The 12,514-nt window shown below is 43.0% G+C and overlaps 1 protein-coding gene across 1 annotated transcript in view; it reads right to left on the reverse strand.

The window, feature by feature from the left end:
- gabrb4 (gamma-aminobutyric acid type A receptor subunit beta4) overlaps window positions 1-447 on the reverse strand; it is a gene marked incomplete at both ends in the record, with an annotated part of 42,361 nt that extends 41,914 nt beyond the window's left edge. Inside the window, one exon of the mRNA XM_080013641.1 lies at window positions 368-447. Within this exon, the coding sequence (XP_079869767.1) occupies window positions 368-447 (80 nt within the window). The remainder of the gene's footprint in view (window positions 1-367) is intronic.
- Between the last annotated feature and the right edge of the window lie 12,067 nt (window positions 448-12,514).

Genomic DNA, 12,514 nt, shown 5'->3' on the forward strand with positions numbered 1-12,514 from the left:
TATACATATTTATATTTTTTATGTTAAGTATGTAACATATATTATCTATTAATATACGTGTGTGTGTGTATCACCCCTTTGATATAGGTTACGTTTCACAATAGGCTGGTTGCTGTGCACGCGCGCCACAGGAGCGTTTGATAGCGCGTGCACTGTGATAAATTGGCCTAAATCTCTTTATTCATTAATTTCGTCGCCTGCGCTGCAACGCTCCCCTGCCTGCGCTGCAACGCTCCCCTGCCTGCGCTGCAACGCTCCCCTGCCTGCGCTGCAACGCTCCCCTGCCTGCGCTGCGCTGCTCGTGGAAGGTGGTTGTTGCTTTTTTTTGTTGGTTGTTTTGGGTTTTTTTTCCTTCGTGTTTTCTTACCTTTGAATAAAGCAAACGAAGGACAAAGCCGCCAAAGCAGAGACAATTCCACATAATTTGTCTTCTTGACGACCCAACATTTCCAAAAATCCTGATACAGTTTTAATAATCCAGCCGCCGGTGCTTCCTCCTCCAAAAAAAAAAAAATGTGTGTAAATGGAGGGGAGGTGTGGGGGGGGGGGGGGGGTCGGCAATCAAAATGAATTGTCCTTTATATAAATATGGAATAAAGGAGCCTACACGCACGCACGCAAGGACTTCATTAAAACCGGCTTTGAAAGCTCTTAATTGGTCCCCAGCTATGGAAATCCGTGCAGGTCACAGAGCCCCTCGACCAGCACCAGGAGATCAGACATCTTGCTTCAAATCAAGCCCGCACATACAGACACTTTCCAAAAAAAAAAGTGGAGGCAAGAAATAAAGTCTAGAGGGGAAAAAAAAAAAATACAAAAAAAAAACCACCAAATAAAGTCCGAGCAGAAATCAATTAAGCAGCAGCCGCTGTGCTGATCAAATTGGGAAATGGAAATTCCCCGTCGGGATCTGCAGGAGAGGCATGGCTGCTGACGGACGCACGGACTCCACTCCACAATGCGCGTTGTCGGGGAGAGAATTGGCTTCGGTGGAGGTGGAATTTTTCAAAAGGGAAAAAATGAAATCTTCATCTTCATCTTCATCTTCATCTTCATCTTCGTTTCCCCCCCCTTTTTTTTTTTTTTTTCGTCGCTGCCGCCGCTGCCGCCGCTGCCGATGATGATGATGATGATGATGATGATGATGATGATGTAGATCAGCGCAAAGTCACTGAGGGGGGAAAATGCACATTGAAAAGCAGTAGGTAATATCTGATGCAGACGTCAGAGCGGGCTGGAGCGCTCCTCTGCTGAAGAATTAGACGCCGAGAAATATGGATAGTCCCGGAATACGCCAAAAATAAAAAATAAAATGAACAAAAATGCGCCCATGCAATGTTTCACCACATTGGATCTAACAACAACAACAACAACCACAAGCAAATAAGTCCAGGATCCGCAGCCGTCTCCGCGTCCAGCCTCACGCTGCGCTCGGACACCTCGTGCTCCGTGCGTCCCCTTGGCGCTCGGAGGAAAATTGCAGTAGATGCAACAGTGCACGTGCGTGCGAGCCTCGCCAAGATTTGTTCATATTTGATTTTTATTTTTTTACGAATTAAAAACGTGATTTTCCTGGAGGCGTGAGAGGGTTTGGGTGGCGGTGGGGTGGGGGTGGGGTGGGCGGGGGACACCTATAAGGTGAATTCCTTATTGTCCGACTGTTGTCTCTCAAAGCCCATCAGGATGCCGTGCGTGAGACGCTGTTTTCCTGCGTTTCTTTCCACTTTGCCACGTTTCCTTTTTCAAACACACGCGCACACGAACTCACGGACACACGTGTGCGCGTGCACCCCCCCTCACACACATCATACTATAAACGCACATTATTCTATTTTTTCTGTTCATTCCTCAACTAAAAATGTGGGATTTTTTCCCACATATAGGAGAATCACACGCACACAAGCGTGTGTTTTATAGAGGAGAGGAGGTTTTCTTCTGGGATCTCTGTGCTGTCCAGTTGCTAAGCAACCCGGCGAGCACCACCGATGCAGTTGTGCTGTTTGGAAGCCTCTATGCGCAAAAGCTCATTTAAAGAAGCAGACCCTGCGTGGCCGTCACCACTGGGGTGTCAGTGGGGCACGAGCAGGGCCTGTGCTGTCAGGCCATGTTTGCATTGATGCATCAAAATTAAAACTAACCCCCCCACACACACAGAGCATGGAGGTGGGGGGTTGAGAGGCGTGGGGGGAGGGGGGTGTCATATACTGCTTTTGAGTCGTCATCATCATAATCCTCAGCATCATCAGCTCTGTAGCTCCACGTGCATAACTACGAATTCTGCAATATCTCAAACATTCAGCTTCAAAAGCAATTGTTGTGACATTCTCATGTGTATTATTGAACATATATGTGTATAATTGAACGTATATGTGTATTATTGAGAAGAGTTTTCCCCAAAATCATTACTCTGTGATGTCAGAGCAGGACGTCCCTGGAAAATTGAAATCGGAAAAATGATGCCATTTTTGAATAGGCTTTAATTTTGTATTTCAATTTAAGGACAATAGCTAATGTGTTCTGGCTCGGTGTTAACATTAAACATGATCATATGCGCATGTCTACGAGCCATTCCCTGCTTTTTGATCACTTCAGCAAATAGTAAATTGCAATTTTAGATATATGTCAGTTATTTGTGAAATGTCCATAACAATGAAGTCCTCTATTCTCACTCTCACACAATTCATAGACCTTTACCATTCAAGCTCACAAAACATTAGTGAAGTAAAACATACATTTCATTGATTTTCGGCTGGCATATACTGCAAATGTTTTCTTTTTGAGTGGAAGACCCACATTTAATCTGGTGTGTTACGACACCAATCCCAGCGAGGAGTGGGGGGTGTTCACTGCAGAGTAATGTCATGGAGGGGGGAGGGGGCTTGACAGAAAGGGAAGCCCCCTGTTTACCATATGCAAGACGCTGGCCCAAATAATGCCAGTTACACATTTTTGTCTATTATTCTTATTCTTATTCTTATTCTTATTATTATTACTATTATTATTATTATTATTATTATTATTATTATTATTATTATTATTATTATTGATATTATTATTATAATTATAATAATAATAATAATAATAATAATAATAATAATAATAATAATAATAATTATTATTATTATTATTATTATTATTATTATTGATATTATTATTATTATTATCATTATTATTATTATTATTATTATTATTATTATTATTATTATAGCAGTATTTTCATGAACTGTAGTGTAAATGCCAAAGTTACAGTTTAAGCATGCAATTTTATGTAATTTTAAATCATTAAAATGATTTCAGATTTAGATATCCGATAGTAATGTACTTAAGTCTCATTACTTGTAACGCTTCCTTGCTTCGTTCAGGCTCAACGTGGTTGGCCCACTGCTCAGGATGTTATTCTCCACATGGCTGGAAAACTCGTACTCCACTAATGGAGTGTAGTCCATTAGCACCTGGGGTTGCACTATCCTCTGGCATTGTAGCAATGCCAGAGGATAGGGAGCACGGCAGGGGGGCCCTGGCCAAGATCTTAAAAGTCCCAAAATCACTTTTGGCCCCGCTAATGCTGGTGACATTTTTCTGACAGCCTCTTCAGTTACATTTTTTTCTAAGACCAGTTGAGTTTTTACTTTTTGTTTTTGTTTTTGTTTTTGTTTTTTGATCGATGCGCCAATGCAAGAGAAGGCCAATTTGTGAATTATGACGTTGAAGCACTCGGTCACGCACATTCTCTCTTTTTATAAATCCCTCCACATGTGTCATTTACGTCGTAGCGCTTCTTGATGTGGTCCAGTGTTGAGACAACAAGCTGGATGGATCTCCTCAGCATGGTCTCTGGGGCGCGCGCCATCCCTGCCTGTGTCCGCTGACCCGTCTCATGCACGACGATGCTACTTCTCCGTCCTTTAAATGGGGCAGTAGTGGCAGTAGAGCAGGTCGTCTAGCGATCGGAAGGTTGCCAGTGCGATCCCTGCCTCCTCCTGGTAGCGGGCTGTAGTGTCCTTGAGCAAGACACTTAACCCTCTAACCGCTCCCGATGAGCAGGTGTGCTCCTTCGACTGCAGCCGCCATCGATGTGTGTGTGAATGTGAGGCACGTATGGTAAAGCGCTTTGAGTAGTTGCAGGACAAGGAAAGCACTATGGAAATGCAGTCCGTTTACCTGATAAGCACAACTGCCTCTAATTGGCTTTAATCACAAGGAGACCCCTGAGATGCCCCTATACCATGCTCATTTCCTTTTTTTACTCTGTTCACATGTTGCGTAACACATGTGAGTTACTGGGTCACCCTTACTCCTCTGATATAAATAGTATCACATGGTTAATGCATTGCTGCCTCCCAGCCACTCTCTTGCTCTTTTCCTCTTGCTCTTCATATCTGTCAGACATTCCAATTGACTCAAGATTCCATTGTTGAGCACGATGCATCCCATCCCACCTCTGTTGAACTTCGCAATCCTGACCTTCCAGAAGTGAACATGACGTCATTGAAAAAAAGTCACTGAGAATGCGTCATGCATCTACAAGATGTACATACTTCTGCTATTGTTAAAGGACATTTAACAGATGAGCTTTATAGCCTTTAAAGGTGCAATAGACAACTTTTCAACATTCACCCCAGTGTTTCTAAGTGGTATTATTGTTTGACGACTGGATGACGACCTGGATGACGACCATGTTTCTATCACTCTCGGTCTTTGCCATCTTTGCCTCCTTCGTCAACGGGGTTCTTTTTCTGTTTCCGGGTAGAGTTTCCGCTGCCACTTCAGTTGTTCCGCCGTCCGCTGTTCTCCACTACTGGTTGCACATTGTTTGATGCACTTTCCCGGGGATTCGTACCCGGTGGCAGTCTGAATGCATAGTGATATGGAGGCTTATAGGGAACCAATCTATACGCTGATTGTGTCTTTATTCTATAGCCATTACCCAACATTCACTTCAGAACGATAAGTTGAAGCAAAAAAGTTGCTATTGCCCTTAAATACAGTATGTTTCTCTGGTTAGAAAAAAGACAGATTGAGTGGTTTTTTATTTAGTGTTTGATTAGACACAATTTCCCACGTAGATTTGATATGGCTTACTCTCTAACAGTGTCTCATCTTGCTGAAAACAAATACACTCAGATACTGTAGCTGGTGACGGATTTATGGTACAACTAAGGACGACTTCATACCGAGTCATCCTTAGTCATCCTAACTAAAAGTTCAAAGTTCAAAGTGTTTTATTTGTCAAGTGGACGGTACAGCACAAGGTCATTCGGTACAATGAAATAATTGGGGCATGACAGGCAACAACTGCGTAGTGGGCATAAAAAGATAAAATAACAAGGCAACTATAAGGAGGATCACATTATTTCTTCATCGGATATCAAGATATCAAGGGTGATCAGGGAAAAAACTACTCCCTTGATCACATATCCGATGAAGACTTCACAAACACATTGTCGAGTTGTGAGGCAAACAACATACTGTGGATGATTAAGCTTTGTGCCAGGAAGTTGTCAGCAGATGTTTGCAGATACAGTATGTAAACTGGGTTTATTTCATTAAGGGTTGTGAGGGTGTGGGAGATCTACTGTATTATCTGATCTGTGGAGAGATTTACTGTAGGTGTGATCGCACTGACAAACCAAAGCATGGCTGCTTGTTAATACCTCTCCAGGGTGTATGAGCACATAAACTATGATTTTCTCATGTTGAAAAAAAAGTATGGAATCATACTATGCAAAGCAGTGGAACAGTGAGATACTTTAATTCCCAACATGTGTCAGCCGCTACGGTTCGGACGACTTGTTGATACGTCTTCCTTTCTGGAAGATGTCAACGAAAGCCGAGCTGAGCTCTTTCCAAGATTCTGGGACCTGTCTCGTTGCTCCAAGATGTTTTTCGAACCCCCCTCAGTCCCTCCGCCCACTCCGTACTGGAACTATGGAATTTGACAAGGAACGTAGAGCGACAGGGGGGTGCTGCGGGGAGGGGGAGTGTTTGATTTATTTTGGACTTGAAGGACATGTTGTTGTAACGCTTCTTCTCTTACAGTCGAGACAGGATTTTGAACAATTCAGCTTGTGCAACACACAAGCTTTGAAAAACTGGAGGTTCAACTTCAATATGCAATATGGCACCCATTGACGACAAGGATGAGACTCGAGGCTTTTAAAACACAAAGATCAGTGGCCAGATCTGTAGATAATTAAATAGCGTACCTGTTCAACCTTCTGCTGTATGTGAGAATACCAAAATCTTACATGTATTACCCTCTAGGCGACCCACAATTAACTGACCTGAAACACTCCACTGTCCTCTACACCAGGAGAGGACATGTCCAACAGTCACATGGCTGGCTCCAAAATCAGCATGGGCGAGGCACAACATTGGATGGAAAATACTTATCAATTTAGAATGAAGACTAATACGGAGATCCGATTAATTATGTCCACCAGCCCATATATATGTACAGTATCTGTATTTTTATATATACGGTAGGTGTATGTCTTTTAGCATTTTTTTCTACAATAAATAAATGTGTAAATATCATGTGTACATGTCTTGTCTTGGCATCTATTCATACAAGCAGCACCAAAAATGTATTGTTTGTAAAGGTCAGGCAAAGCGGTAAACACAACAATCAAAACAGTGTGTCATTATTGAATGATAATGTCTACCAAGCATATAGCCAATGCCAATGTATAGACCTGGGTAGGTGATGGCATTACTGTTATCCCGTTTTTTTCTGCCATTAAGTCACACACGCACGCACGCGCACACGCACACGCACACACACACGCATGCATATTGTGTTTACATGCTGGCCAGTCTTTGCATGCTTATGCAAGTTGTATACTGTTATCAATGTATCTATCTTATCTGTAGTATATACACCATAGACATGTTTTCCTTCTTTTCAAAGAATGTCCATGTTTCTTCAGCCAGCGTCAAATCCGTTGCGCATTCATGTGTCTTTTTTCTAAGACAGTATTTCTATCTGGTCTTTCAACCTGTCAACTTGACTTAAAATGCTAAGGTGGGTGCCTTGTGAGGTCATCCTGGTAATCATTTCTCTCAGTCTCTCATTTTCTTCTCTTTAAGGCTGTAATGCCAAAACTTCTAAATTTGATATATATATTTTTTTACTTGTCGCTATGGTACAATTCCATGAATTTAAGAATAATTTGCAAAGCATAAAACATCATGGTCATTTAAATGCTATGATAAAAAAGCAACGATGAATTTCAAATTTATGTCGGTACATTTAGTGTATTGAGTCTGCCATGACTGCCAAAATAGATAGAAAATACACAAAGCCTTTCATAAATAGCATTTTGTCAAAAATAGTATTGTACTGCCCTTTCTGGTTCCCTATCTGTATTCTACACGGGATTTCTACACCGGACTCCTACGAGAAAGGGTTAATGAATTCCTCACACAGATACATATTGCCATGGAAACAGCTGCGTGACTGCTTGCAGCTTGTATACACACAGGAGGAAAAAAAAACAATGGTGCCAAAGGTATTTTAAAATTCACCAAGCACAGGCTATCCAGTACACATGGCTACATTTAAATGTTGATTTTAGAGGCATATAGCTACAAAGGGATAGGAGTAGCCACCACGCACCCCTGCCGAGGGTTCTCCTCCCACTGTTTCCATCATTCAGATTCAAAGGAATGCAATTGGCATTGGAGATGCATTTGCGATAACCGTGGCGATAATGCATTCACGAGGATGAAGTCTGGGAGCAGGTGATGGGAAAAAATACTCTGCTCTGTTGTTTGCTTTTATAAAAACAACGTATACAGAAATACATACAGGCAAGCACACAGACACATATTCAAAGAAATAATACATACACACTGGTTGTGATTGCACACGGGTAGACAATGCAGAAAAGATGTGCAAGCACATACGTACACACACACACAAACACACACAGACATGCACATACAAAATTACAATACTCCAGTAGAGAATAGTTAATTAACAATAGGAAACAGACCTTAGGCAATGCGCCCTGCGGTTAACATGAATTCAGAAATAATAGATTGGGGGCTGTAATGCTACTTAAACTCAAAATACAAAACCAAGAAAAAGCAAGTGGAAGCATCCTCACACGCTGACAAACTCCTATTGTGTCTTGTGTCACTTTATGACTTGGCTCTCAATTAATCTTTTTTTTTTCTCCAATATTTAAAATTAAAATCATGCTTGATAATTTTTGCACTGAGTAAAACACAATGTGTCTATCTGGCATTCTATTCACCATCAAATAGTGTGCTGATGGGATAACCCCATCCATCTAGTATCTAGTGCTGCCCAAACGGAATTTTATGCTTGAGTTTGCATATATGACTCTTTACTGTAGGTTGGTTTTTGAAGCATTCACCATTGGCACTTGGTTGCTTGAGAAAAATAACTGTATTTAGATTCATAAATATTCTGAGATGCATTGAAAAGCGTTTAAGTCAACGGCAACTTCCTTTTGGTCTACTTTTGCAAGTAACCGTAGATGCAGGAAGCAAAAATATCACAGTGTTCAATAAACAAACAAAGAAAAATTACAATTAATAAACAAATATATTTAAAAACAAACAAAAACCCGGCCTCTTTCAGTTTATTTTTACCAGTGGTAATACAAGGCTTGCTTTTCATCTGTGTAATGAATCCATTGAGGCAGGATACAAGTGCAAGGCGAGATTTACTCTAACCAAGACCGAGTCCAAAATAGGACCAATAAACAACAAAAGTCAGACATACATGCTAGAAATACTAGCGGGGAGGTTAGGAGATGGAGTGGTGAATGACGAGTCCTCTGGCTTTCTCATTGTTGCCTGAGGAAGTGAAGCAAACACTGAGAATGGCATGTGCATGGCAATGTGGGAGTGAATGGGGGACAGGTACAGGTGATTAGGCCGGTGATCAGTTGACCGGTGAGGTCGCTCACGAGGGAGGAGGCGTGGTTGCTACAGTACCCCCCCTCCGATGTGCTGGTGGGAGTCCCGGATCAGGCCGGGGTACAGGATGTCAACCGCGGGGACTCAGTGTGGTGTGGGGATAGTTTGGGTTCAGCAGCCACACCTGACCTGGATCTAGGTGATTGAGATCAGTGTGGGTGCATACCTGTTGCCCGTTGGATGGTCTAACGAGCAGCAGGTAAAACCCCCATCCCCACACACACTCAGGATAGATGCCTTGTCATGACACATCTCTATCTGCTCCTGGTGCTAATTCCAAATGGCCAATTCTCTACAATAAACTCGTGTTTACAACCCACTGTCTTCTGTGTCCCTGTGCCGGAGGGCCCTGAAAAAAACACTTGGATGGCGTGTGGTAGGCAAAACTGCCACACCCAGCTACGCTCTTCAGGACTTCTTCCAGTCCACCAGGTATTGAAGCTGACCCCCATGACAGAGTCCAGAAGGGTCTTGACTGGGTAGGCTGGGCCATCCTCAATGTCCAGAGGTGGTGGGGGGGTCATCAAAGGAGACAGCCTCAGCCAAGGGACCAGGAATCACTGGCCTAAGTCTCCCCACAAACTAAGTCTCAGATTATGGCAGGGCAGGGGGAGGTTGATATTTCGGGTTGAGAGCCAAAAACGGTCCCGGGCTGGAATCAAGGGGGTCCGGCTCTAGTAGCAGTCTGCCCGCTCCTTCAGGTGATGGACAACCCACTGGAGACACACCACCCGGGTTCTAAGGAGCCACAGAGGGTTGGTAGCTGATGACACACTAGGAGGGAATTATACCGATGGATGAGTAGCGGAGGGAATTCTGAGCGTACTCTGCCCAGGGAAGATACCGGGCCCACTCACTGTCGTGACCAAGAAGGTCAAGACCTGGGCCTAAAAAGTCTGGATCTCTGAATGATGCTTCGATCTGTTCTGGCCTCAAAAAAACTTGGAAGAAAAACCCCTGGAACCGAACAAAGTCTGATGTGAAAATATGTATCTGAGCCTCAAGTACAGCAACAAACAGTGAGTGGGTCTCCGGAGCCTGGACTAACTAACCAATCTTTTGGACTTCCTCATATGTGACCCACCACAGACTTCAGGTGGCTTGTTTTTCCACATCATTTGAAAGTGAAAAATCAGAGCTTCAAAACAAGGTGTCACTTGTGTGAATCAAGCAAATATTCTTAAAGCTATGACCTGTTAATGACAAGGGTGCGGCAAACAATGTTTCTGAGATAATCACCCTCAAAGTTTTCCCCACACTTGGCTTAATTTAGTCAGCTCCCAGAATGCAAATAGTTTGGAGGACTAACAAAGCCACATGGCTACTTGCCGCATGGCCACTTTACACCCTGCTGAATGGCGACTTGACACTCTGCTTAATGACGTAATCTCAGCATTGTTCTTGTGTTTTGAGGGAATGTTGAACAGCGTCATCGACACACAACATTATTTGTATTTAAAATGGCTTTTATATAACAGTAAGAATATACATGTTTTATAAAAGTGGAATTATTTAGGTGTTTAAAAGTGTGGACAACACAACAAAATGACAGACAACAAGTTTGTTTCTGCTCTGTATATCAACCTTGGTGTGTCATTTAGTATAAAAATGTGCGTATGCCAAATATCTTCAAAATTCTTTGAATTATATTATTATGTGGGCTAACCCCAACCCTAACCTTGCTACACTCTGAAAGCCTGTTTGGGGCTGCCTCTTCCTACTGGTGGTGCTGGGAAGTTGATGTCCTGGGCATCGTCATCACAGAACTCTCTGATCTTGTGAAACAGGTAGCTCTGTCCGGCTCTGTCCAGTCCAGGTGGCAGCATAACAGGAATGCATCTCTGGGGGGCAGGACGTCACGGAGCAGCTGGAATCTGGTCTCCCAGAAACACTACCGCATGGTGCTCAGCATAGTTTGGGATGAAGGTATTTCTTCATGCTGTAGAAATCGTTTGTTTTCCCATGGACCTCTCTTCCTTACACGAGTCACGATGCCAACATTTCCTGTAGAGATGGGGTCAAGTACATTTATGTAAATAACACAACTAGGAAGACCAGAATGGGAGGGTTTTGACATCAAAACATTAAACGGATGTTCTGTATATGTCATTAATGAGCTATACTGCACTGTATCACAATGACCCGTATACCTTCATGGAATCAAAATAAAACAAAAGAGAGTTTACAACAGATAGAAGCACAAACACAACTGGTTGTACAAAAAACACTGTTTTATACAAAACACAGATGACAGACAGACAAAACGAAAACCGTCCTTGTAGTTGTACTCATGAGTCTTAATCATCATAGTTGAACTTTTCAAGAGATTCAGTAGCAAGATCTGGGCGGGGCTAAGCCAAGACAGCTATCACTGCCAAGCAGTCATGTGAATCTCCATAAGAGGGAGGAAAAGTAGCTGGAACCACAACAGCCTGGAAAGGCCATGCCAGGGTGCTACCCTGAGGAGAAAATAAATAATAAAATAAATGCCATGACTCAAATAATGAATGTTCTTTAATGGCAGCTAGAGTTATAAGGAAAAAAGAAACTGTAAAAGTTAAATTGTTATAAACTTTGTTCGTGGACAGACTAATCGTTACAGAGAAAATCAGAGACAAATACTTTAGGTTAATAAAGTATTTAATCTTGTACAAGAGGAGCAGTTTCAGTGTAGCAACACAACAGAGTGCCACAGAGGAGGTGCTCAATTCTCACTGGAGATCTGAGTTTTTTATACAGTTTTCTAGGAGTGGCGGAACTGACGAGTTGTTGAGATGTCGGTCAGCAGACGTGGCGACGTCGCCGCATGGGTCTTGCTGATGAGACAGTTTTGCTGATGGGGCAATTTCGTTGAGACAGATCATCTGTTGAAGTTCCCTTATCTGATGGTCGAGACATGTTGCCTTTCTCCTCTTCACGTTATGGCACAGAAAGTGACCAGTTCATGTCTTTTTTAAGCCATGAACTCTATTTAGCCTTAATAAGAAAAGCAAAGTACACATACCTTGTACAAAAGTTCATGTGAAAAGTATATCAAAACATAGAAATATAAAATTCTTATAGCAGAAACTATGTGACCTTCTTGTTCTAAATATGTTTGCAAGTCCTGTGCATCCATAACAGAAGAAGAACAATCTTTAATCATCACACAGCATGCACGCACACACACACACACACACGCTTTTTTGATGGTGGCCGGTGAAATGAGGCCTCTGCGTTTAACCCATCCTGGCTTGTCCTTGAGTGGGCAGCATTCGTGGACCAGGGCCATGTGGACGTGGCCGGGGACCTGGTGATGAGTGTCCATCGCAGGCTCCTATTTGGGAGATAACCCGGTGGAACCCAGGACCTTCTTGCTGTGAGGCAGCAGTGCAATGCAGTGCAAAACCGTGCCACACAGCAACACAAGCAGATTGTGGTTGACCAAGGAGGCGGGGCCAAGCCACCCCTGCAGACAGGCGGTGCAGGCTCCCATCCCGGGGCCGCTCAGCTGCTGGGGATCAGCCTAATCAGCGGAGGGACTCGGCTGATTTTCCTGATCCCAAAAACAGAAAGCTATAAT

Source organism: Zeus faber, assembly GCF_960531495.2.
Source record: "Zeus faber genome assembly, chromosome: 14".
In the NCBI taxonomy this organism is placed as follows: domain Eukaryota; kingdom Metazoa; phylum Chordata; class Actinopteri; order Zeiformes; family Zeidae; genus Zeus; species Zeus faber.